Source organism: Episyrphus balteatus, chromosome 1, assembly GCF_945859705.1.
Source record: "Episyrphus balteatus chromosome 1, idEpiBalt1.1, whole genome shotgun sequence".
NCBI classification, from domain to species: domain Eukaryota; kingdom Metazoa; phylum Arthropoda; class Insecta; order Diptera; family Syrphidae; genus Episyrphus; species Episyrphus balteatus.
Genome location: NC_079134.1, coordinates 2458638 through 2486507, shown reverse-complemented (window position 1 = coordinate 2486507; position 27870 = coordinate 2458638). Strand labels below are relative to the sequence as shown.

Sequence of the window (27870 nt, the reverse complement as noted above, 5' to 3'; positions counted from 1 at the left end):
CAAAAAGTTCGCAAGTGTTTGAGTGTAACCTCGTTTTTCGCGTTTTGAGGTTGGAGTGTCTTTTCTGAGCTCCGTTTTCTTGCTTGAAGAGTTCAAGCAAACGAGTCCGATCTCGGTCCGAAACGGCTCCGAAGCAATTCCGAGCTGGTTGCGAAGCCACTTCGGAGCCGTTTCGAAAAAAAAAATATTTGCTACGAAATGAGCTAGTAGCCCCCCGGCCTTTGTTGTTTAGCCTAACTTTTTGAACAGCTTTAAATTTGTGCTACCAAACTAGTTTTTTCATAAATTTTTTAGAATTTGTTTATAAACGTGAAAACTGACGTTTGGAATGACAAATTGTTTATTAACTAGTTTTGCTAGCATCTATTTTTGTATCTCTTTGTCAGTGCTGACAAGATTACCGGTTAAGGCCCGATGCGTTTTTGTCCAATTAAGCCCGGTTGTAATACAAAATACACACCTTTTGTTATTTCCAAAGGAACAGTGCTAGCATTATTTCAATGGAGTTGGCAAATATACCCATGAAAAGACGATCTATAGTGTATTTACTATCAGATCTACTCATATGCTCCCAATCTTTAAGGAAATTCCACTCTTTAAAAATCAATTAAAAAAATCTTCCTTGTAAAACAAAACTCCTAAAGTACTTTTTAAATACTTTTCTACCTATTTACCACCTCTGTTATCAAACATTCAATTTCTCACCACCAGACGTCGCCCATAAAATTCCATCCACAGCTGATGTCACAAACGTCATTCTACAGGTCTGACAACCTTCAAACTTTCTAATTTTGCTTGTGATGTGGCGATTAACAATTTTGTGAATTTTTGATATTTACTTTAATATTTCTAAAAAATCTAATTAAAAAAATAATATGCTAAAATGATCAAGTCCATTCATTTAATAAAAATCTTAGTTATTTTTGCACTAATCGTTCAAAATAATAGTTTAACTGAAAAAGCAGACAAGCGGCTTTGTGCTGATGAAAAATGTGAAGGTACAAAAAAAAATTCTATGATGTGTTTTTTTTTCTTCATCATTTTCCAATTATAAATTTTTATTTTTTATCAAAATTCTTGTTAATAGGAGTAATTTCACTCGGAAGAACTATCAAAAACTACTCTCCCGATCAAGAGGGTGTTCTTCCTTTTAAATTTGGCTCTGAAGTCAAAATAAAATCAAAACCATCCAAGTCTTCCAATTCCGATTTGTGGGGTGTTGAAATCGACGGAAAAAATGGCTATGCTCCGAAAATGTTTCTCCAAGAGCACAAAGTGTATCGCAGAGATTCATCTTTGACACCGGGAATTCCACAAATTGCACCTCCTCAAAAAAATAACAAAAAACTTAAAGGTTCTGAAAAGCCAAAGCCCTTAAAAGTTGACTCGGCATCTCCTCCATTAGCAAAAGATTTACAAAATCAAAAGATTGTTAGTAAAGCTCAAGTTCCAAATGAGAATCTATTAAATGTTACACCAACTGCGAAGGTTGTCGATGGAACTCAATTACCTGATGGAGTTGCTGTTGGGGGCGAAGAAGTGAGTGGAGGAGAAAAAGATGAGAATATTAAGAAATTATTTGAAAAAAATGCTGATTTGGTTACAATGAATGATGATGATGAGGACAGGGAAGATGATGATGATGAAGAGTATGAAGATGATGAAGAAGAAGGAGATGATGTAGATATTGTTGAGGAGGAAAAAGTGATTCCAGACATTCCATTGGCAGCAAACGTTACAGAGACTGAAGGAGAAGCCGCCAACAATTCAAATCAAACGGAACCAATGGCAAAAGTTGACGACAATGTTGCTGATAGTCAAATTAATGAAACAAAGACTCCGAATAAAAAAGAAGAATTGAAAGGAGCAACTGTGGAGGAAGGAAATTCCAAAGTCGATGAGAACGCTACAAAAAGCTCAGAAAGTCAAAAAGTAGAATCAAAAGGTAATTTGAGTTGTGAATGAAAAACAAATCGATGTTTCTAATGAAATTAGGTTAAAAGTACACATAGGCAAGGGGTTGGAATGAGTGAAAAATTTAATATTGATAAAATGTGGGTTTGTTTGTGTATGTGTAGTTCAAGGTCTATTATTCAGGTATTTATGTATAGCGGTCCCATGTGTTCTGTATTTTACAGGATACTCCACCTATATTTGGAAGGTAAATCCTCTAATTTTGGGCAACCATATTAGGGAACGTAAACTCAAATTTATAGTATTTTTTGAAAAAAAGAAAATGAATGTCTCAGTGATATATGGAGGGCTAAGAGCTGAAGTGAACCAAGTCACAAAAAGTGAATTCGGAGATATAACGAGTTAAAGTAAATACGTTTCCATTGAATCTTATGATGAATATTTTTTCGAACAAATGACAATTTGAATCGAAACGATTTTGGATCAAACTAATGAAAAACGTTAGTAGAGCCAAACCTTTGGATTTTTTTCTTTTTTTTGACTTGGTTTGTTTCAGCTGTGAAACCCCATTTATCAACATGAAACGTCTATTTTCATTGTTTAATAGGAAAATCATGCTAAATTTTAGCTCCCATGCAAAATGCTAAGCCATCGAAAATCTTAGATCAACGCTCGATGTTGAAAAATTTCTGTTTTCGTAAGAGAAAATATCCAAACAACCTTCACCTCCTGAAGATCAAAATTCTCCACAATCTACATTTGTGTTCATAAAAATAGCAGTGCTCCCCAAATAAAACAAAAAGGCTAATATTATCAGCGTTATAATATATTTCACAAAACTTTAAATTTCAAATTAAAGTATTTTATTAATATTATCTGAAAAAAGATTGATTTTTTACCGTTGCTTTTGTCACAGATACATCAATTTTAAAAATTCGTGGTTATTCACAAAAATAGCAGTGCATAGCATTGTACTGCATCTATAAGGCAAAAAGTAAGAAAAACTATTGAAAGTTGTATGAAAGTGTATTACTTATTTAAGATTACCATTAATACTTTGTGGAATAACTGTTATTTTAATGACTGGAATGCAGTTTCGAGGCAAAGAGTTCTTTTAATTTTTACACCTCTTGACCGGTATTGAAATCGGCGAATCTCGCTCTATCTCCCACAATTCTCTCGAATTCTTCGGTTTCACCTCATGGACCTCATTTTTTACACTCCCCCACAAGTTTTAAAAGGGCTAGGGTCGGGGATTGTGCGGGCAACTCCATAGCGCATACCTTTTTCTCCTGAAACCATAATTTTGCCCCTTTCTAAGTATTCTTTGGGCCATAATCTTGTCGGTATAGCCAAACCAAAGACATTCCCTCTTTAGCATAGGGTAACATAACCTCCTCGAGAATTTTAAGGTACTCCATTATACCCCTGATGGACCTTGATGGGATAAATAGGCGCAACCCCGTTGTATGAAAAAGCATTAGTTTCGCACCGCCATGCTTCACCGTTTTCACGGAGTATCGTGGATCGTTTGATACATTTTTTGGTCTTCTCACATACTCCCGACGGCCCTTAGATCCCAAGACAAGTTTTGTTCATTTTGGATTACTTTGATAGTTAAAAAGTGTTACAATATTGACTTTATTTCAATTGCTCAATGATCATGTACACTTTTATGTTGCTACTGTAATATGATAAATAAACAAAAAACTGCAGGTGGCAATAACACAGAGGTGGTGGTGGCATGATGGGTTCGAGCCCAATGGTCGGTTGAGAATATTTTTTTAAATCGCCAGCTTAACTGAATCCATTTCATTTTCATTTATTTCAAAAAAAAGATATAAATTTACAATAACGCATTAAGATTTAAATCTTTTAGAGCATCTATAATTTACGTTACAAAATGTGTTATATCAGCCGATGGAGATGGACTATGTTTCCCAAGCTGTTGTGTTTCTAGTCTGTAGATTTATGTTCAGAGTAGATTAAAATATAATTTAATTTAGATAAACAACCGTTATTAATCAAATTTCCAGTCAAAATATTAGCAGTACATCGGCTTATGTCAAGAAATATTTTAAAAGCGATTCTAACTTAGACTGGAGTCTTAAGTTATTACCCAGGTTAAAAGCAGCTCTTTTTCATAGAAAAATGATGAAGAATTGGGTCTAAATTGTCCATGAATAAGATATACCTCAGTCTATCTAAGAAGCTAGAAAGTAACAGCTTATGAAAGAACTATGAATATGGCCCATTATTTTTTTCCCTTATTTCTAGAAATAAATATTCTGAAAATGGTTAGTTTTTGTTTATCCATTACTTCTTCATAGTTTTTATTGCTTACAAAAAGATTAAAATTTGCAAGGAGACACTTGCACTGGTCCGCACAAAAGTAAAGAAATATTCTATGGTCAATGATTATTTTATAGTTGTCGTCGATATGTAAAAAGCAAAAAAGAATTAAACATCCACTATAATGGTTTTGTGCATTTTTTGTTCCTTCTATGGTGTTGGCACCATACACCAAACTGAAGAAGTCATTATTGATTAGCATCTCATTGCAAGAAATAATGCTACTTTGCTGAAGATGAAATACCACTGAAATAGGTATTTCAGATGAAAACGACTCCAAGAATAAGAGTAATTTGTGAAGCAGTGGTTGATGGCAAGTAGAGTTGATATGATGGAGTGGCCCGCACAGTCTCCGGACCTTAATCCCATTGCAAAAGACATGCAACTTAATACAAGTTAAAGATTCTAACCGTCTTATATATGAATATACATTTTGGCTTAACTCCATTTGGTAATACATACTTAAAGGTTGGTTTTAACATCTCTTTGATAAATTTGCAAACAAATTTTTTGATTTTGCTGTTTCATAATGTGTACTATTATTTTGACCGCATCTGTAATATGCATACTTTTTTTTTAGCAACAAGGACTTTTACCAAATAATCAATTAACATAAGAATATACTCCTAGTTTGTCATTAATAACAAAAATGGGAGGGAGACTGAAACTGGGCCTTTTATTTTTTTTTTGAATAACTCAAGAGGTACTTAATAATTTTTTTTACTTTATGAATTTTTATAACTTTTTTTTTTAACAAGGGTCTGTTCGATCCTAAAGCTATTTTATTTTTTTTATTTATTTTTGTTAATTTTACACTTTGTTGTTGTGGGGAAGTAAAGGAGGGTGGGATAAATTAATTGAAAAAAGAGCTATCTAGTCGTACTTATATAGTTGAAATATGTTAATCACTACGATTTGGCCCATTTGAGGTTCATAGCGCCACAAAATTTATTTACTTATATTTATATGGAGTCAGTTCAATTTTGTTGCAAGGTATAGATACGACAGAAGCTTGTCGCGCTATACCGTTTTTAGACCATTCCATGAAGAAGAATCTCGAGTCAGTAATCGTTACAATGAGCTCTAGACAATGTATGCTCTCATATTATGATGTTTTAAGAAATGGTTTTTTGTAACTTTTAAAAATTTGTCTAAGTGTGAACTTTTAACCTCTTTATTGACCTCTGTATTGTAAAGTGGCAGAAAATTCATTATTAAATAAAACAACTAACTTAATAACAAACATAATTTGTTTCTAGGTAATTTAGATACCACTTCGGACAACAATTCAAATGAAAAAGAATCATTACCATCAGATGCTGTTCAATCTTCTGAGATACCACAAGTCAATAATCAAACTGCTCCGGATGCAGAGGCTTCAGAAAAATCTAACACACTAACAACTACAACTCCAGAAACAAATGCTGACATTCCTCAAGTGAACAAATCTGAAGATTTGAATAACAATAGCGCAGAAGTTTTACCCAAATCAGAAAATAAAGAACTTTCACCAGAACCTGAGAAGCAACCTAAGGCAAAAATTATAATAAAAGAAGATGGATCCAAAATGGCATTACTCAGCGGGGCTATAAAAAGTTTTTTCGGTTCTGAAACAAAAACAGAAGAGCAAGTTGAACCACAAGTTGAGTCTTCAAATCCTGACTCTGAAACAAAAACAGAGCAAGTTGTACCGGTAGTGGAACCTTCAAATCCAATCAATCCACAACAATTAAGCCCATCTGATTCGGAAACAAAAACAAACCAAGATGAAACGCAAGTTGAATCTTTAAAACCAATCAATCCACAACAAGTAAGCCCATCTGATTCGGAAACAAAAACAAACCAAGATGAAATGCAAGTTGAATCTTTAAAACCAATCAATCCACAACAAGTAAGCCCATCTGATTCAGAAACAAAAACAGACCAAGTTGAACCGCAAATTGAATCTTCTAAACCAATAAACCCTCAACAAGAAGAGCCAGTTAATATCCAACCTGCTACAGAAGTACCTCCAACTTTAGCATCAACCTATTCAAATCCTACAAACAATCTTTATGATGCAACGCCATCTCAGTATTTGCCACCAAATGCATATGATGCTCCAACTGGGAATCAGTTTTACAACTCCCCTTCATCAAATAATTTATACTCACAAGGTTCAGGTCAGCAAGTAAACGAGGGGCTAGTACAAAGTAATCCTCAACAACCAACAGAAGCGCCTCTCAATAATCAAAACTATGGAAACTCATATACCCAAACAGCAAACTCACTTCCTGAGGGAAATTTTGTAAAACCTCAACTAGAACCAGTTGTCCATGCCCAGAACATTGATGCAACCACTGTGCTACCTCCTGTGTTTGGAACTACAGTCGAGAAAGCTAGTAATCCTAGCCCAGCCAATGATTTCTACGCTCAACCGACCACTGCTATTCCGAATAACACACCTTTTTCGGGACAGCAGCAGCAACCAGCATATGATCAGAATACTGCAAACGTTGTCGTGGAAGGTACCTTATCTAAAACTTTAACACCTACTCTCGAACCTTCTATTGCAATACCACTGGGACAACAGTTTAACAATCCAAACGGATTTTACTATCAAGGAGCTGGTAGTCCTTCAATACCGCCAGCTAATAATATTAATTCAGTAGATCCTCGTCTTGATTTACCATCCGTGGAGCCACAGGCACAGATACCTCCTCAACAAGTTCAAGTTCCTGAGCAGCCAGCTTATACATGGCCGCAAACTGAGACTGTAAAAGAGTTGAAACCAAGTTTACAAGAAGAAATAATCCCTGAGCAGGTTGCTTTCACAGGTCAGGTTCCAGTTGAACCTCAGGCTACCCAAGAACAAAACTCTGCTGAACAAGAACCATCAATGGGGCAGGTTTCCAAAGAATCTCTAAATCCTTCTGAATTGCCTGTAAATACACAACCTTCATACACATCTGAACCAATAGCAGAACAAACACAACCAATTGAGAACGTTGTTCACCCAAGTGCCAATGACATTGTCGTCCCAAGTGAAATACCTCAAGAAGCTCCCACAACAGAGCTACCAACAAGTGCCGAATCCGAAATCGAACAGAACGCTATAACGAACGATCAACAAATCGAAATCGAAGATGTCACAAAACCAGTTCCTACAACACCTAAAATCGAAGATCCTATACCAAATCCTATTGACTTTTATGAAACCACTGAGAATCCGAAAGCACCAAATGTACAAGCACCGCCACAAGTTGGTCTCTTCCAGACTATCTTGGGAACGGTTAAAGGCTTTTTGCCATCACAAGAAGCTGTCAAAGAAAACGAACTTAGCGATGAACTTGAACGAATTCTGTATCCCAAAAAAGAAGCCAAGCCAATTGAAGCAAAGCCATTGGAAGAAGAATTTTGCGAAAAAGAAACTAATTGTGGATCAAGTGAGCCACTTCAAAGCTTTATCCATCCTGAGGAAACGAATTTCCTTGAAAATGTATCCCAAAGATTCGTCGAACTATTTGATGTTCTCTGTTGTATGTTGATATCAGCAACTGCTTGTTTATTATTTATATTTGGCTACTACTGTCTTTCACAATGTCGCAAGGAGAGCCAATTAATTGCTAAACTAAATGTTGTCGAACGAAGTTTAATGGCGTCACATAAGGAAGCCTCCATTTTGAAACATGATCTTGGTGAAACTTGCGATAAGTTGGCCAGCATTGAAAATAATTCATTTGGATCGAATGATATGGTTATAGCGATTAAGAAGGAATTGGAAATTTGTGAAGAAGCCAAAGCTAAGCTGGAGGATCAAGTTGTTTCTTTAGAAAAGGTAAGATTGTGTTATGATTAAATCGGAATTCAGACGGGTTTTTTATAATTATTTGTTTTTATTTTTTGTTTTAAGGAATTGGAAAATGCAGCTGAAGCAGGTTTGGAATTGAATAAGATTGTATCCGAACTTCTTAACAATCAAAGTGGAGATGAGTCTATCATAAGCAGTGTAGAGGAACTTCAAAGGCAACTTAATGAACAACAGCGTAAGTTACTTTTTTTATGAATTAATTTGGTTAGGGATTTTTACAAAACAGCAAGTTGTCGTTAAAGAGAAACTCTATCTCCGTCGAAAGTCTTTTCTATTGGAATTTGATATATCTTCTGCGGAAATAGGGTTCGCAAGCTAATAGCTCTGAAAGACACATATATGTTCAATTCGATTCTTATTTTAATTGATTTATTTATTTTTTTTTTAGATACAATCTTAGAGATAAATGCTGTTTTAGCTGATAAAAGTCGTGAAAACAGTGAACTTCAGCTTATGCTAGCTGAACAAAATGCAAAATTCGTTGGAGAAATTGCATCACTTCAACAAGACAACGATGAGCTAGAAGGTGAAAAGAATATCCTCAAATCGAAACTAGATGAAATGAAGGCTGAATTCGATTTGGACATAACCAAAGCATTAGAAGGTAAAAATGCTGAAATTAAACGTCTTCAAGCTGATATCATGAGCCTTCGAACTAAGTGTGATGAAGAGCATAGAAAATGGCAAACAAGTTTGGCTAAAGTTGAGGTTTGTAATAATTCTTTTCATTGAACGTTTAGTTTGATTAATTTATTCGTTCAAGGCATTGGAAAATTGTTTGAAAACTGTAAAGAGAGATCCTAACATTAAGGTATCGCAAATATTGGATGTGGCTAATGTACAAGCTGAACTTTTAGATATTCAACTTCAAAAAACGTCTTTAAAAGAGAAACTTGAAACTGAAACGGTAAGTTTTTAAAATATGATTATGATAAGAATTCAAATCATTTCTTGTTGTGTTCTGTAGGATTCTCGAAAACTGCTGGAAGTTCAAGTTAAATCGTTTAGTGATGAAATTGAAAAACTAAAACAAGATTTCAATCAATCTGAAAAAGATAAATTAGAAGCCCAAACTCGTCTCGAGGTGTTATCAAATTACTTCAAAGAAAAGGAAAATCAATTGCAAAAGTAGAATTTCCATTTTAAGACTTTCAAATCTAAAAACTGCTTTTTTTTTGTTTAGGGAACTCAGCTTGAAAGAAACTATGTGGCTGCAGCAACAAGGAGAAACAACCAGTACTGTTGATAGACTCACAAATATGCAGGAGGAAATCCAGACATTGAAGTAAAGAAAAGCTTTTAAGATTCACTTTGAATTTATTTTATGTATTTTGCTTAAATTTAAGATCGCAAAATGATTCATTGAGGGCAGAAATTGAAGCGCAACTTGCCGCCCATAAAGCGCAGATTGGTACCCTCGAAAACCGAGCTCATGAAACATGGTTGGCTGCCCGACAGTCTGAAAGAAGATTTGAAGAAGCTCGATCTGATGCCACAGCTCTGCGTCGGAAATTAACTTCTCTTGTTGGCAGCAATTCTCATAATCTTGCCAAAGAAAATAATAGTAAGTTCAATGTTTTTTCTTTTCAATTATGATTCCTTTTAACATCTTTAATTTTATAATTTCAGTGGATTTGAATCTTCCCGCATCAGATCCCAACAATGCGCCATCACCAATTCACATGGATTCACCTGCTTCGCCAATGCTTGGCCGACTTCCTCCTCCTCCTTTTATACCGCCACCATTTATGGGTCCACCTCCACACTTTATGGGAATACCTCCATTTATGCCGCCTGGTGAAATGCGCCCTCCACCAATGGGCCGTCTCATGTCACCACCTCCACCACCTGGAGCACCACATTTGCATAGATATTCACCCATTGATGACGATGATGATGACGAGGATATCCATGACAATGGAGGTCGAGGTCATTGGAGAGATAGTTATTCGCCACCACGCCATTCATATCGATACTCACCAGATAGATACATTTACAATCCAGAATTAATATCAAATTACGATACAGAAACTGATTTTAGTCCACCGCCAAGTCCACGTGAACGCAGTCATCGATCTGGATCTAGATCGGGTAGTTTTAAAGCATATTCGCCACCACCTCAGTCAGGTTCGAATCAGAGCAAAGATCGACCAAAAAAGTCTACCAAAGGTGAGTTATCTTTTATTTGTATATTTCCAAATTGATATGTTTTTTTTGTGACCACAAAAGTTGTATAATTCTTTTGTACAGCTACTTCAAAAAAAGTAAAATATTCTTCAATTCTGGAAAATCACTGACGAAAATTGGGTTTGTTTCAAAATGCAAGTTTTGAGTTTGAAGCATTTCCCTTTTCTAGTTTAGTGCTTTGTTTTGAAAAAAAAATTGTTTTAAATCAGAAGAGTGAAATCATTATCACTACATTCTTTACACATCTTTTTCCCTCATATCAAATTGAACTTCGATCGATAACCTCTTTTCTATTTTAGCTTTATTTGAAAATATAAAATATAAGATTATCCAAACTGCTACCATGATAACACTTTGTTGACAGAAATCTTGTCAACCAGTGTTATCATGTTGTTTGATATTAATAATTTCATCATCTTGTGTGTTATACATAATTCTTTTCTCCTTACTCTATACAAAATATTTTAAAATATTTATTTAATATTCTTTTATTTCATGTTCAATCGATATAAAGGACAAATAAGCTCTGGATCAGAAAAATCATATGATTCGTGGAAAGGAAAGAGCAAGACAATGGTTTAACAACAACAATAACAACAAAAAGATTAGGAATTTACATTTAAAATTATAGGAACTAAATAATTAAATTAAATAATCGTTACTTATTTTTTATGTTAATTAATTAATTTAGGTCTACCAAAAACGTATATTTTTTTGTTTGTTTTTTCTCTAAATAAATAAAAAAAAAATAAAAAAAAAAAGCGATCGAAGTTCACGCAGCAGCTATCGCAATCCTAGGAAATTTCCGCCCCAATCTATGAAGAAGAAAAAAATTATAATAATGCATTTACTATTTTGTGTCAAGTAAAAGCACATAATTATGCAAAAATATATTAAAAAAAGAAATTGGGAAATCGAATATTGAATTTTTGTTTTATTTTTTTATTGAAATTCTTCTATGAAGCACTAAATATAGACGATTGCCGAATAATATCGTGGTCATAAGCATGCAAGAGTAAACCGATTTCCAGGTTAAGATGAGAAATATCTTCCTTCAATTTTTGGATAGCTTTTTTTATATGCACCACGGAACCTGTAAATAATCAAAAAACACACAAGGAAAGGTGAGTAATTATTGTTCAAAAATAAATAAGTATACAAATCTGACTTCCATCCGACATTAATTGTCCTCGCTGTTCCATTTTGGTCTTTTTATTTTCATTTTCCTGAACAATTGTTATCAATTCTGTTGTTGTCTTTTCAGTATCTTGACTAATCTGCTTGCTGGCAAATTGAATTCCAGCAAGTTCTATTGACACATCCTTAAACTGCTTAATGAGAGCACTCAATTCATTATTCAAATGTTTCTCTCGGCTCTCAACTTTGTCCAAATTAAATGTAAATTCACTGTGAAGTTTTTTCAATTGCATTTGTGTTTCATCAGAAATCTAGAAAAAAGAAACAAAATTAAAACACATTTTTTCAAAACAAATTATATCTACTGACTCCATCAATATTTTGTTTTAAATTCTCAATTTGGCTAAGATGTGAGCGCCAATCTCGAGAATCAGCTTTAACCACAATTTTTAACTGTGGAAGCACACGCTCAAGTTCTAATCTCCAGATTTCATGTTCGGTAAAATTGTCACCATTGTAATTTAAATCGTTGTTAGTTCGTTTTTGGGCATTTTGTGAAGAGAACCAGTTTAGATCTTTTAACGAATTTCCTCCATTATCGCTGTCATCACTGAATGCTGTATTTTGTTCGTCATCTAGTTTCTCAAGTATGATCTCAGCATTGTCTTCTAGAAATTCTGGAGCCAATTCAATTTCTTGCTTTATATGATGGTGTTTGAAAAAAATCTGTAAGAGTAAATAAAATAAATAAAATACATGACAACAGTTCACGTATTAATTTCTGTAGTAAAAGTTTCTAAAATTATGTAATCTTTTTATTAACAAAGAAGACACACAATACTTGTTGTCGCAGCTATTCGGACCAGCAAGAAAAAGAAACGGTCTTCCATTTTCTATGCCAATGTCCTGCCTTCGCTAGGAATAGAGCACTTTCTCTGCGGAGTGAATTTCTCAATGACATTCAATATAAGTTCAAGTGACCTCAACTCCAAAAATTTATAAAGCGTTTCGCCCACTGTCGGACCTGGGCGAAACGCTTTATAAATTTTTGGAGTTGAGGTTACTTATATTGAATTATATTCATCCACTTAAAATTAAAATAATTTTAATAATTTTTTATTATTTTTGTTATTTTGTTCTTCGTTATTTCTCAATGACATAGATAAGATCTCAGAATCAAAGATCAAAGACTTGATCTCGTTCCTCAACGCAACGAAGTGGATTAAGGACTTCCTAAACACTTGTTTTTCCTTTTGAAATCAATCTAAATTCTGTCTTTAAATAAATTTATTTATCACTCATAGGTCCTATGAGTTTTAGTATCAAAACGGCGCATTCTGCGCTAATTGGGTCATTAAGCTCGGTGTCTTAACCGCCGTCTCTACCTACCTACCTGAGGAACTTGAGCATAAAAAGTTTTTTTTATAAATAAAAGTATCAAAAATTTTTCAATACAAATTTTGTATGCCACTAACTCATTAACGCCCATCAAAAAAATCCTTGTAGAAATTATCTTTAAATGTTATCTATTTTATTACTGAACAATTTGAATACATGTAGCTAATATAAACAAATAAACGTTACAAAACAATACAAATACATACATATAAGAAGTTTTAATAATTTCCAAAAAGTGAAATGCAGAATATAGGTGTAGTTGGTTTATTTACAAAAATTTTATTTAATAATCATTTTTAACAAAAAAACAGAACCGAATTCCATGGATCAAAACTGGGTTTTTTGGTTTTTAAAATAGTTCCTATGTCTAAAAGTGAACAAAAACCACACTGCCACCAGCCACCAGCTTTCCAATACAAAAAGAATTATCAAAATTGGTTCACTCAGTCCAAAGTTATGCGGTAACAAACATAACAAAAAAAAAAAAAAGTACAGACGGAGTCGGTAAAAATGAAAATTAATACAAACCTATGTACATTTTAAAAATATCAAAAAAAAATTTTTTTAACTTAAATGTTTTTTTTTTTATAAAAGTTTAACTGGAATTAGTTAAGTCGTTTACGAGAATATCATGAGAATGTGATGTTTAACTTGTAATCTTTTTAGATCTTTGTTTCGAAACAATGAAAAATTTTACAGAAAAATTATATAATTTTAACAATAAGATTGCATTAACTACATTTGCCAAAGCCGGCTATTTATCGCCAAACAGGCTCCTTAAACATTTTACTAACTTCTTAAAATTGTGATTTTCGATTTATTAATAGCTGTGTTTTTATTATTACCGTGATCCAAATCAGATCATTGTATTTGTTAACGTTCAGGAAAATAGGGAGGGATTCAAAAGGAGAAACCGATGAACATTAGTTTTAAAGCTCTGGACATTAAAATGGCAGGGAAAAACAGAGGCTAATGAAAGAATCTCTGTATTTGACGGTACGTCCGAAGTTGGGCTCAAGGGTAAACTGATGAGCATTCCTAGAAGCGTGAGTATTACGGTTAAATTGTTTCAGGGGAGGAATGCAACTAGCTATTTTATCTGAACAAAAAAAAAACAAGGAGAGACATGACACATTACGTCGGTGGTCTAGGGACGCAATTGTCTCAGTTATCGATCTATCATTTTGAAAGCACGTTTTTGTATTTTGTCCAAGAAACTCAAATACGTTATCGGAGCACCTGTCCAGATGTGACAATTGTATTCGAGTTTTGGTCGAATGTAAGCTTTATAGATTACAGCTAGATCAGAAGATGAGAAGAATTTCTTAAACATTTCGCAGCGTTTTTGGCGACATCGAATATGTGTTCATTCCACAGAAGGTGGTTTGTTACACTCATACCGAGAATGGAAAGTTTCTCAGTTTCCTCAATGCAAGTGCAACTCATTGATAATGGCATGGGAGGAAGGTTCCGTTTTAATGATAGTAAGCAGCATTGTGTTTTTGAAGAATTAAATTCTACACGATTTCTTATTCCCCATTGAACAATGCTGTTAAGATCAGAATTTAATGAGCTTATCATATTTTATCGTTGAAGTTCCACATCCAAAAGACTTGGGTGTGAATCCTCAAATGAATATGAAAAACTGGAATACTATCATCAGCGAAACAATTTAATGGATAAGAAGTTTCAGAGAGCAGATCATTAATGAAAATGAGAAAGAGAGTCGGAGACAAAACGGAACGTATGTTGATCAACCTAGTCTGGATCCAGCTTTACAATAACAAAGTGAGATCCTGCTATTGTTGTAAAGCATTGTTGTAAAGCAAATAAAAACAATGATCTTATCTGGATCACGGGAATAATAAAACACAGCTAATATTTGGCTCTTTCAATTTTTGAACTTAAAAATCTTAAGGCTCCTCTAAAATTAAAGCATTTTATAAAAAAAAAAGTCCATCAGGTATATGAGCAGAGACAACCAATTTGCCTACATTTTTATCATATTTCAATAGATATTTAAACTTAATTTTAACCGTCAATAAAATTACCTAATAACGGACCGAAGGCAAAAAATTATTATTTTTTTTAACTGATTTTAAAAAATATGTCCCATTGTAGGTTCACGGTGTTAGCGAAAATAAAAAAAAAAAGAATCATGTGTGCAATTCACACGTGGTAGAAGTGAAACCTTAAATCATTTTTCAAAAAAATTCGTTCACTTCTGGCTTATGGGTATAAAAACTATGAGAAAAACCATAAAACCCAGTTCTATAATAATTTATTTTGATCCATGGCAGTCGGTTTTGTTTTTTTTTTTTTATAAAAATGATTTATAATTCCATCACCTTTAAATCCATATTTTTTATATGAAAACCTATAATAAATTTTATATCATCTGAAAGCTTATTATTTCACCTTTTATATTCCTACAAAAAAATAAGAATTTTTTAAAGCCAACTTCCTACACTGGTGGCTGGTCATACAGATCTCCACTGGTGTTTTCAGTTATTTTTCAAGTTTTTCAATTTAAGATTGTGTAGGTACCTAACTTTTAGAGCACATATTGTTATGTGTGATATATCAAATGAAAGGCAATATTATAAGCATGCATATTAAAGTTAAAATCATATATATTTATGTGCTCCAGATTAAAAGATATAACGTGTTTAGAAAAAGGACATCTTTTTACAGTTATCTCAGAATTTTGAATATAAAATTAATTGAAATTTCGCACAATTATAGTTTATTCAATTACCTATCTACAGTATAAACTTTATTTATCTATCTATAAAAACAAAAAAGTTATAATCAATTGATTTTTCCTGTCGCTTTTTTGATTCATCTTTTTTTCAAATCACTTCAAAAACTGCAAATTGAAACTTTTCCTATTCCTTAGTAAGAACCTAACCACTAGTTGCATACCCTTTTAGAAAACTTACCTGTGACACCTTGACAGCTTGTGTTGCTAAGGAATCGAGTATGTACAAACAAATGGGTCCTGCTCCTTGTAGCAATTTATTGGTTGGCACGTCAACAACAATGTCCTATACAAATCCAAAACAATCTAATTTATTTCAACAAAATTCTAGCAAAAATCTTAAACAACTTACAATTTCTTGTAAAATTTTCAAAATTTTATTTATTATCTCATTTGGATCTTCATGTTCTTGCGGCTGGTCAAGATGTTTGCCCAATTTCCTCAATAGCCAAGCACACACCGAAGTAAACATGAAAAATTGCTCTCCAGGGTTGAATGATTTGACAAAGTAGAATTTCGTTAGTGCTTTCATTTTCATTTCTTTTAACAAATGTTTCTCATAATTAAGAAGTTTTAATTTTTCTATTAAATCATCGGATTGAAATGTTGTAACTGTTGATATATTTGATTGTTCTTTTTCTAAAACCGACAGGAAGTCACTATTATGCATTTTGGTTGTTGTTGTTGAATGGGTTGGTTGCGTTTGAAAGGAAGGAAATTGAGAAGTACCGACTTGTACGAAACAAAAATGGAAATAGCACTCAAACTGACAAATAGTTCAGTTGTTGTCAAACACTGTCGTTGGTTTTAAGAGCTATGGGATATTTTTGATGTTGGTACAGTAGAAATGTTTCTAAATGAAAAATACCAAAATTTGTTTTATTTTGATGATTTGAAACATCATATTAAGTGCCAGTTGTACAATCGTGGATCAGCCTTGGTTCAGGAATTTAACCCACCGATTTCGGCGGATTAGCTGCGGGTCAACGTCGGTTCAAGCATGAATGTGTCTATTTCTTCACATATTAACCTTGAACCAGTGCTAAACTTCAGCCTTACTACCGATTTCAGAAGATAAAAGTTGCTGATCCACGGATTAAATATTTGTACAACTGGCCCTAAAGGTATAAAGGCTTGGCCACACCGAAGGGTACATGCGGTAGCGGTACGGGTACTTGTATGAAAAAAATTCAAAACTGACACATCAACGTTCAGATGTGGAATTTTTTTCATACAATTACCCGTACCGCTACCGTATGTACCCTTCGGTGTGGCCAAGCCTTAACTACAACGGCCACTTTTTGCAAAAAGTCAAGGAGTGAAAATTTTCAAACTCATTTTGTGATAGTTTTTTCGACCAAAAAATTAAAAATAATGATGCAGAAAGCTTATTTTTTGGTTTGAAAAACAATTTTTTTAGTTTTTTCCAAAAACAAATGGAGCTTGAAAGAAAGAAATTTTTTTTACTTATTTGTAAATTTCCCACTTTTTCACTTTTTAGGTCATTGTAGTAAAGCCTTAAGAGCCGCCATTTTAAAACGAGAAATTTAAAAATTTGTATGTTGTTTGACAGATTTTTAGTGGCGACTTTAAATGTATTAAATATGTGAGGTCTTAAAGGCTCTCCAAACAACGACGGTAATAAAAAAACGATAATGACAGTAATGGTGTTTCCACACCGACTAAAGCCTAGTACGCAGCTGATGCGAAACGATAAATTTTAAAGTCTCTGAAATCAACAGCGATCATTTTAACGAAAAAATATCATTCGGTAAGTATTAGAGAAAAGTAAAAATAATAAAAATGCAAATAAAAAATTCAAGTAAAAACATCAGAAAATAAATTTTAAAGCAAAAACAAAACAAATTTAATTTCGTTCATGATTTCGTTAACGAAATTTTGTATGGAAAATGTCGTTTCACTACAGCTGCGTAGTAGGCTTAAAATCGGCGAAAAAAGACGGCTGACCGTATTCCGGCTTGGAGTTTTTTCATTAAAAAAAAAATTTGTAGGAAACGTTTTTTGTCGTCAGTCGTCTTTGGTGTGGGACAACTTAAATTTCTTTAGCTGAACTCGTCACTGCAGCAAGGCTTTTGCAAACCTACATATACCAACTCGTTTTTGTGTCACGTTCAGCTGTCAATGTTTAGGTAAACAGCGGTTTATTGCAGATTCTACAATGAACTTATTTTTGTGTTGTCGCTGACGCCTTGCGTTGTCAGTAGCGATACTGTTAATGGGACACCAGTGTCCAGTGTGCGCACCTTTATTTGCTGCTTAAAGGCTTGGCCACACCGGAGGGTATGCGGTAGAGGTACGGGTAGCGGTGACGATATTTGTATGAAAAAAATTCCACATCTGAACGTTGATATGTCAGTTTTTAATTTTTTTCATACAAGTACCGTTACCTCTACCCGTATCGCTACCGCATACCCTCCGGTGTGGCCAAGCCTTAAAGGCTTGGCCACACCGGAGGGTATGCGGTATAGCGGTAACGATATTTGTACTAAAAAAATTCCACGCCTGAACTTTGATGTGTCAGTTTGGAATTTTTTTCATACAAGTACCCTCACCGCTACCCGTACCGCTACCGCGTACCCTCCGGTGTGGCCAAGCCTTAAATGCTTAAAGGCTTGGTAGCACCAGAGGGTATGCGGTAGCGGTACGGGTAGCAGTAACGGTAACGGTACTTGCATTAAAAAAATTCCACAACTGAACGTTGATGTATCAGTTTGGAATTTTTTTCATACAAGTACCGCTACCGCGTACCCTCCTGTGTGGCCCAGCGTTTAAAGGCTTGGCCACACCGGAGGGTATGCGGTAGACGTACGGGTAGCGGTAACGATATTTGTATGAAAAAAATTCCACATCTGAACGTTGATATGTCAGTTTGGAATTTTTTTCATACAAGTACCGTTACCTCTACCCGTACCGCTACCGCATACCCTCCTGTGTGGCCCAGCGTTTAAAGGCTTGGCCACACCGGAGGGTATGAGGTAGCGGTACGGGTAGCGGTAACGATATTTGTATTAAAAAAATTCCAAATCTGAACGTTGATGTGTCAGTTTGGAATTTTGTTCATACAAGTACCGTTACCGCTACCCGTACCGCTACCGTATACCCTCTGGTGTGGCCAAGCCTTTAAATAGTACTTACCACTGTGCCTAAAAAGCATTCAAAATGTGTTACTACCTTTAAATAAAAAAAAAAAAACAACCAAACAAACAAACTACTCTTTGAGAATCTCTGGGAAATTTGTTTGTTTTCATTTATTTTCTACTTCCTTCATGTTGGTATGACTGTATTTGAAAAAAAAAAACCAAGCAAACTGTCAAGGAATAAAGAAAAAAAAATTCCAAGAAAGCCCGCTTGCAAAAAGGACATTCAACTTTATTCTTCCAAATAAAAAAAATTATAAAATACAATAAAAATATAAATTAAAATAACTAAAACCCATCACATTATGAACGAACTGATGGACATTAGTTCCATTACCATTGAAGATTTACAAGAAGAATATCAAAAATTAAAAGAAAAATGTTCTCAACTAATCGCTTTAAGCGATCAAGATAGACAACGAATTCATGAATTGAAAAGGAGTCTCGACACAGCGACAGCTGCCGAAGCATATCTCTCCCAAGAACTCGAACAATTGTCTTCAGTGCAAACATCACAGGATGATGCTGCATTGCAGAAAAAGCAAAACGAAATCGATGAACTGAAAAAGAGGCAAGCTGTGCTGCTGACTGAAAATGAAGAGTTGCATGAAAATGTTGCCGCTTTGCGCGCTGATAATGAAAGACTCAAACAAGAAGTTAGAGAATTAAATGCTGCATCGTCTCCTGTGGAGATATCCTATCAAATACCTAAAGAATATGTGGATTTGAGAGATAAATTGGAGACCGAAAATTTAGAGTTGCTTGCCAAATTGGACGAAACGCATGAAAGTGTTGTTAAGTTTACTATGGCTTTAGCTGAAAAAGAAGTAAGTTGTTTGTGCAATTAGTAGACTTCACTGACTATCAATTTTTTGTTTGTTTAGAAACACATAGAAATCTTTAAAGATCAAGTCCTTTGTTTGGAAGAAAACTTACAATCCAAACGGGAAGAAGTTGATGAGAAAACTCATTTGCTTGAGAGTGCCCAGGAGCAGGTTGTTGAGATGAATGCTAAAATAGCTCTGCTCACATCATGTCCTGATAATGCTGGTAATTGTTTAAGCTTTTAGTCAAAAACTCTTAAATTCTTAAAAATGAAAATAATTTTCCCCAGAACGCAAAGGCAATTCTTTGTTTGCTGAGGTCGATGACCAGCGACAGGCAATGAAGCAATTGTTGGCTAATCAAAAGAAAAGCTATCTTCAAATGAAGAAGATTTTCAACGAGAGTCAGCATGAAATTCGCCGACTTAAGAGGGAAAATGTTGCAATGCACACGGAACTACAAACTTGCAGCACAATTTTCTGCAGCGCTGATAAAGCTTATAAAGGTAATTTCAAATTTTCTGTTTTCACATACCTAAATTTAAAAAAAAAAATCTGTTTTCTATTACTAAGAGAAACTACGGTTGCCTCTTACATTATTTAAAACTTTTTCAAACAGTATTTAAAGAACTTGGTAGGATCATTAGGCACACATTTTGTATTTATAATCACAAAACCCGTTACAGTCTTTACTCAGGTGGGTTCGAATCGGCCCCAATGTTATTATATATTTTGGTGATGGAGTTTGCAAATTAAAGTGTAATAACAAGCAGTTTCTTAAATAATACAAGTGCTAAAAAATGGCTGGCATAATATCTTTTTTCCCTGATATCAAAAAATGTAGTTCTTGTTCTTGCCCACAGAAAACGAGATGAATCTAATAGTGACGATGCCAATATCCCCTCATGATTGCTAAAATAAATAAACGTTTAAGCAAGCTTCGTTACACAATATTCGATTTAAAAAAAAACTTGAGTGAAAATGCATGTTTTCTTTACTTTTGGAATTACAAATCGCAGGTAACATGAGTTACCAAAATAATGTAGCGTGAGTTACCTAAATATTTTAAAATTTTTCCTCGAAATATTGAACAAATATTTGGTTTTTTTTCACTAATATTAAAAGCTTGTAATTTTTTATGTATGGAATCTTCATTAAAAACAAATTAAGATTCTTAATTTCGCAGAAAAACTTCATACTGTCGGACTCTTAAAACTCGTGTCCGATTTTTGTAACGTGAGTTACCATCATACTTTTATTTGTCCCAAGCTAATGCTAAAAATAAAGAAAATTTTTTTTTTAATTATGAAAGTAATAGTTATGCTCCATTCATGGATAGTAATTTCGTATCAATTTACAATAAAATTGAAAAAAAATAAATTGCACGACTGGGATCGCACGTACTTGCTCTCATGCTTAAAGTAACTATAATGTTAAAGCTTTTTAATTAAGAAATTTAAAATTTGATATTTTGAAGAAATTTCATAAGTAGTATAAAAAAATTAAATCGGATTTTATAATTAATTAAACTCCGTCATACATTATCTTAAAAAAAAAAACAAATATCGTCGGTGAAACCAGAAAAGTGTGTAACTCCAAATTTTCTGAAAATTAGATTTGAATGTCATCTGTTAGACAAACCTAATATCTACCGTTCCTTAAACTCAGAATCCCCTTAAAGTTCATAGTTTTTATTTTATTTGCAAACTAGAAAATGAAAACTCATACAAATGCCTTCAAAACGATTTTGTTTTTTTGCTCTCTTATAAAATTTGCTAAAATGGAGTTACACACTTTTCTGGTTTCACCGACGATATGCCATTTTATTTCTTGTATAAAAAGGTATTTTTAGAAAAAAATTTTCGAAAATTGTAGGAGCCGTTTTTTAAAAAAAATAATTTTTTATATATAAAAATGTTTTAACATTTTTCAAAAAAAAAATTGGTATGCCATTTTGAAGAAATAATTAATTTACACATAAAAACTAAATTTCAAAATTTTTCATTGATCCGTTTTCAAAAAATTGATTTTTCAAAAAAAAAATTTGAAATATTTTTTAAAAAACCAAAAATGCGTTTTTTGAAAATTTTCTAAAATTTTAATATTATCTTTACTTACACACTTTTGTATAAAAATTTTCATTTAAATCGGGTTAATTTTGTACGAGATATTCAGAAACGAAAAAAAACGTTCTATGACAGGTACCGTTAATAACGGTACAAAAAATATTTTTTTTATTTAATAAGTTGGCTCTTATGTGCAGTACTACACACAAAAATTTAATTTTAATCAAAATCGTTAGAGCCGTTTTTGAAAAAAATTAACTTTTCTATTTCCGTTATATGGCAGGTACCGTTAGTTTTGGTCATAAAAAAAAAATTTCAATTTTCCCTCTAGGGAACCACCAAAAACTGCTAACTACCAAGTTTGAAGAAAATCACTTCACTCGTTTAGGCTGCAGCTCCAGATAGAGACAGACACACAGACAGACAGACAGACAGAATTGCCGGACCCACTTTTTTGGCATTCTCCATCATCGTAATGTCATGTAAAATTGTTATCTCGAGTTCGATTTTTTTTACGAATCCTAAACTTGCCCTATAGTACCTATATCGCAAGTAAAAAATTATTTATGTGTTGGAAATTTTTGTGAATGTAACGTCAGTTACCATGGAATTGACCATATCAATTTTTTGGTGATATATGTATATCGAAAAAATTACTCAGATAAACTTGTAGATCCTACAATTTGGTTTTTAATTTTTTCATTTTTGACGAAAATTACGACCTCCAACCGGTCGCAAAGTCGTTGAGTCCGCGCCCACCAGCAAGGTTGTTAAATAAAAAAACAAAATCATTTATCATTTTTTTTAAATATATATGAATTTTTATCAGTAACACATATTTATATACATACATATGTATTTAATAAATAATGAGAAGAAATTGGTATACCTTCTTAAAAATTTTATTTTAAGAATTCCGAACAATGTTTTTTTGTTAGTGTACTATTAGTAATTTCATAGGAAATCTTGATCAAAAACTTCAAGTAAAGCTTTTCTAAGCACCCCCTACAACATATCCAAAATTTAGCTTTCTCGGTTCATTTGCATTTCTAAGCCGTTTTTTCCGACGAAAAGACTAGACTACTAATTGCGGGTGTCGTTGGTCCATCTATAGACGACTTTTGTCGATCATCGAAAATGAATTTTGGTATTGTGAACCTCTAGTGTGATTAACAATTTGCGAACTATATTTTTTTTTGTTTTATTGTTTTTTTTCGTTTCCAATTTTGCTATCGACTCAAATCAAGTTCTTAATTCACAATAGCAAATATCTTTGTCGATAGAGATACACCTTATCAAAAGAGATATTTATCGATTCGATCGACTTTTATTGCATTGAAAGTTGAACGACACTTACAATAAGGGCAAAACTTATTTTGATTGCATATTGCATGTTTTGAGGGACTTGATGGTTCTTCTTTTCTGGTTTTTGATTATCAACCTAATCTTAGTGTCAAAGTAATGTGGTAAGGATGACATTGAAATAATGACCTTACTTATCCTCCAAATTTCAAACTTACATGTCCGCTAATCAGAAAGCCAATATATCTGATTTTTTAAATTTATGGAATATTCTCTCACTTACGCAGTTCGTTGCCATAAGAAATGGTAGAGATGTCAATTTTTCAAGAAATGGAAAATGCGATCGGGCGTAGTTATCGTGCTTAGTTTGAATTGTGTAATAGGAAATTGTGGACTAAAATAAGTACCGTACTCTTCAATAAATTTTTAAATGCATGTCCGTAGTGAGCTGGAATCCCAGTTTTCAATAGATCAGATAAATTATTTCTCAAAACCTCCACCAATTAAAATTCGCAATAAAATCCAAAAAAACGGGTTCTATTATAAAATTTTATTTTTCATATGTTTCCATACTTGCAGTTAGGCTGCTGTTTTCTGTCAGTTTCATTATAATCTTTGAACAACAACATCTTGGAGGTGCTACAACGAAGTGTTAATGACTAGAGTTACAGCACTGTTTCACGGATGCCAATCCGATCATCAGACTCCTTTATTCCATTTTTATGTGGTGTTTACTAGTAAGTTTTCATTTAATTCCAAAAACTTTTTCCGTTACAATTGAGTATTGAACTATTATGCATACAAAATCAAGGAGTAGACTTTAAATATTTGTTGTAAACTACTCAAATAAAAAAAAAATATTTTTTTTTGATTATAGGCTTTCAAGATTAGACTAGAGCAAAAGTGCACTTAGAAGTTTCCTTAGTTTTTAAGTTAACGCCTGCACTGAAGGGTTAAAAACTGAATGCGGTACCAATCAAACTATTTTATATAAAGTATCAATTTATGTATAATTCAGAATTTGAGGCCGAATAATTAATTGAAATCATCAACAAATAAAAAAGTGTAAGTGCAACGATATGAAAAATTTCTTGTGTGTGTTACCATCAAGCTCATAGGCTGGAGTTCGATTACACCGTATCAACGGTAATGTTTAAAAATAAATTTATTTAAGTAGGAGAAGAAATATTGTGAATATTTATCTCGGACCGCAAACCCCTTTTCTTATTAAATGGTTGAAAAACTTCATCTTTGTGAAATGATTTTTTCTTGCTGTGCTATGATTTTCTCAGAAATCGTAACATTTTAATAAAATTTCAGCGGTTCCTATGTTATTTGTTCAATTTTTGGTTTTCTTAAGACCCCCATCAAAATAGAAACATAATCTTACAATGTTCCTTTCGTTTTAGAACTGTTTTTAATTTCTATGGTTTGAGTGTTTTGGATCGCGAGGAGTACTTCGAAATACATTTTTGTAAATAATTATGTTACCAAAGATTGAATCGCTTTGCTAATACGGGTAAGCCGTTAAACATAATACATATATGTTTAAAAATCAAAATATTTTTGCGTGATTTGTAGTTAGGGTTGAAATTTTTTGGGAGTTTTCTTTATTTATTGCTCTTCTATCTTAAGAAAATTATTTCAAAATTTCTCTTCCAATTAATTTATTCAATTACAAGTAATACCTCATCATATTATATTTTTCTTATTTTTTTTAGAAAAACTGAACGAAAGAATTTTGCAACTCCTAAAACAAAACGAAGATCTGGAAAAGAAGCTTATGTTCACTCAACAGGAACTCCTTTCATTGGCCAACGACAAAGGAGTCGTATGGCTAGATTCTATGTTGTTATTCTGCAAGTATGCAATTTCAAAAATATTCTATTTAGCTCAACATCTTAGAGCAACAGCAATACACATTTCATTTGCCAAATTTCTTATGTAAATAATCCAAACCAAAAAAGAAAGAAATTGTCGATCGTGCTTTTAGTCCTAAGTATTAATATTATCGTATTCGTCCTATTTATTGCGTGTTACTAATTTAGAATACATTTAAACAAAAGCGTATTAACCCCCATTTAGATTTAAGTAAATAGTTGTTAACAAAGAAAAAAAAACTAGTGTGTGTTCAGAAAATCCTAAAACTATATAAAAAGAAAAAAAACTAAAAAAAAAAAAATTTAATTTAAAGACAAGAAACCGACGAAATGAAGCTGGAACTCCACAGTATCCGAATTCAGAAGGGAATTCTTGAGGAAAAATTACGAAACTCCCAACAGGAATTGGCTAAGTAAAAAAATATGAAATAACTAAAAATGCGGAAACATTTTTTGCAATAAAAAAAAATATTTTCATCACAGGTGGAGATTTGAAGCGCTAAAGTTGCGGTGCATTTTAATTGATCGCGAAACCTTACTCACTGACAACCACATCGAATTCAAAGTCTTCACAAATCGAGATGTATCGTTTAGCGAAAGTGAACTGAATAATGCCAAACCTCAATTAACTTTCGCAAGTCCACATTCTGAAGAGGATAAAAGCTCGAAACAAAATGAGATTATTGATCTCGACACAAGTGTCGCAGAGAAACTAGAAGTTTCTGTTATTCAATTAAATGGCGATGAGCCAACACATGATACCAACGAAAACAAAGTAGCAATTGCTCAAGAACCAACCGTCATAAAAGTTGAAGAAGATCAAAAAACACCAATCATCAAGAGTGTGAGTATTGAAATATTTGAAGACGAACAGTTAGATTGTGTCGTTAAATCAGAGCCACTAGAAAGCAATACTACTAAGCAATCAAATAACGAAATTACTAACTCACAAGCTCAACTAGAATTAAACAATCCAAGTATTAAAACCGAATCAAGAGATGTAGATAATAAAGAAAACATATTCATAGCTAAAGACAATGAAGAAACTCTGCCAAATATTTGTGCCAAAATCACACTTAAAGAATCTAATGTAAATATCACAACGACGACGACCACGCCAGAGTATGTTAATAGTCCCAAATCAAGACCATCGATTTTGGTAACTAAAAAAGACATTCTCGCCGATGAAGGCAACACAAAGACTGTGCATTTTACAAATTCAGTCACTAAATCAGATTCATCAGCTGAATCGAAGGCAGCTTCCAAGCCGAAGCGAAATAAATCAAGCCTTGTTGTAAGAAGAATTTTAGTAGGTTCGAAAAATAAGAACACGCCTTCGGCTCCTACTATTCGACATTAATAAAATTATATTAAAAGACACATATTATTGTATACTATACATATTTCAAAATTCTGATATAATATCACAAAATTTTCCAATTTAAAAACTATATTATACTCGAAATAATTATGGGCATTTTGCAAAGAATGTCCTAGACCTTTTATGTATTTTAAATGTCAAAAATAAAACAACTATATGAAGCTTGTATTCAAACTTAAATAATGTTTTTTTTTATTGAAAAAAATCTTAGTAATTCACTTATTGTGTTGCAATTTTCAGTACGTCAAAAATAAAATTCAGGAGGAAATTGAAAAAGAAAATTGTTTAGTAAATTTTACTGTTTCGTGGGCTATAGGTCTTGCTTGTATTTTCTAATGGTTAAAGTTCGTACCAGTCGACGTTTCGGGTATGGATATACCCTTCTTCAGGACTAATATTAAAAACTTTTAACCTCTTAAGGTTTCCCAAAAAGTGGTTTGTCAAAAACTACTTAGCTTTTTTTATATCAGTGATATTTCAAAAAATTCAACAATAGAATATCTTGAAACCTTAAGAGGTTAAAAGTTTTTAATATTAGTCCTGAAGAAGGGTATATCCATACCCGAAACGTCGACTGGTACGAACTTTGACCATTAGAAAATACAAGCAAGACCTATAGCCCACGAAACAGTAAAATTTACTTTACTTTCAAAAAGGTCACGAAATAAGGAATAATTAGAAAATTGTTTATGCAATTTTAAGTTCTGAAGTACATACATATGTGTAAGTTTTGGTAAGTATATTTACATCGTTTAGTCCAAACTCCACTTTTTGCTAATCTGGTATCTTTTTGGAATCTATGTAAAAGAAAGCAAAGAAGAAGAAAACAAAAGCATTATAAAAAGAAAACATTTTTTTTTAAATAAGTATCAATATAGGGGAGAAGGGGGTAGATTTGACACTTAGCTTTTAAAGGTCTGTATTTTCGAAAACTGTTAATGTTTTCCAATGTTTTGTTTTGTATTTGATTTATTGACTATTCAAGATTATACTAACAGTAATATTTTTTGTTTTAGAACATTACAACATTTAAAAAAATTATGTTTTCTAAAAAAAGTCATTTTATCAAAAGTGCCCCGATCCCGGGGCATTTTTGACTTTAAAAGGGGTACATTTGACAATGGTGGATTAAACCCCACATCGTGTGCATTACATTTTTAAAACTTTCAGCGGATCTTACTCGCCTATTATTTAATTAGAAAAAATACATTTTTGGTTTTAAACAATCTACTCAACAATATAACGAAAAAAATAAATCAAAAAATTTATTTTCTAAAAAGAAGAAGAAAAAACAAAAAACCATAAAATATTTCAAAAAATCTCTCCATTTAAATCTTAATCAAAATTAATCGATGTGGATTTACTTTTAAATAATTTATTAAATAAATAATTCCCCAAAATCAACGTAAAAATGTGCCCAAATTGCAAAAGTCAAAGGTGCCCCGAAGGAGCTTCATAACTGTTCTTCTTTTTTTTTCAATAACTAATACTATTTTTTTACAAAGCTGGTTTTAATTTACTTAACTTGAAGCATAGTGCTATCAAAATATTGATTCAGCATTGAAAAAACTTTTTATTAGGTTCAGAAATCGCTTACATACCGGTGGTCAAAAATAAGATCAGAAATACAGAAAACACGAAAACACGTGTTACTCCGCGA

The 27870-nt window shown here is 32.9% G+C and overlaps 3 protein-coding genes across 3 annotated transcripts; 2 read left to right on the top strand and 1 right to left on the bottom strand.

Moving 5' to 3' along the window:
* Positions 1 to 784: 784 nt before the first annotated feature.
* On the top strand, positions 785 to 11064 carry LOC129921195 (transport and Golgi organization protein 1). The gene is made up of 11 exons (XM_056002924.1): positions 785 to 998; positions 1088 to 1945; positions 5526 to 8083; positions 8159 to 8291; positions 8505 to 8824; positions 8880 to 9023; positions 9084 to 9244; positions 9300 to 9401; positions 9463 to 9680; positions 9746 to 10285; positions 10818 to 11064. The coding sequence occupies exons 1-11, from the start codon at positions 884 to 886 to the stop codon at positions 10883 to 10885; spliced, it is 5217 nt and encodes a 1738-aa protein (XP_055858899.1). The 5' UTR covers positions 785 to 883; the 3' UTR covers positions 10886 to 11064.
* Positions 11065 to 11256: 192 nt separating this feature from the next.
* Positions 11257 to 16306, bottom strand: LOC129905644 (intraflagellar transport protein 57 homolog). Its single transcript, XM_055981173.1, has 5 exons — positions 15952 to 16306; positions 15781 to 15885; positions 11810 to 12166; positions 11472 to 11751; positions 11257 to 11396 (listed from the first exon to the last, which is right to left on the bottom strand). Exons 1-5 carry the CDS (start codon positions 16267 to 16269, stop codon positions 11260 to 11262), a joined length of 1197 nt encoding a protein of 398 aa, XP_055837148.1. The 5' UTR covers positions 16270 to 16306; the 3' UTR covers positions 11257 to 11259.
* Positions 16307 to 18906: 2600 nt separating this feature from the next.
* On the top strand, positions 18907 to 26381 carry LOC129906146 (protein Spindly). Its single transcript, XM_055981797.1, has 6 exons — positions 18907 to 19584; positions 19642 to 19807; positions 19872 to 20087; positions 24671 to 24812; positions 25144 to 25242; positions 25313 to 26381. The coding sequence occupies exons 1-6, from the start codon at positions 19063 to 19065 to the stop codon at positions 26187 to 26189; spliced, it is 2022 nt and encodes a 673-aa protein (XP_055837772.1). The 5' UTR covers positions 18907 to 19062; the 3' UTR covers positions 26190 to 26381.
* The last annotated feature ends 1489 nt before the right edge of the window (positions 26382 to 27870 follow it).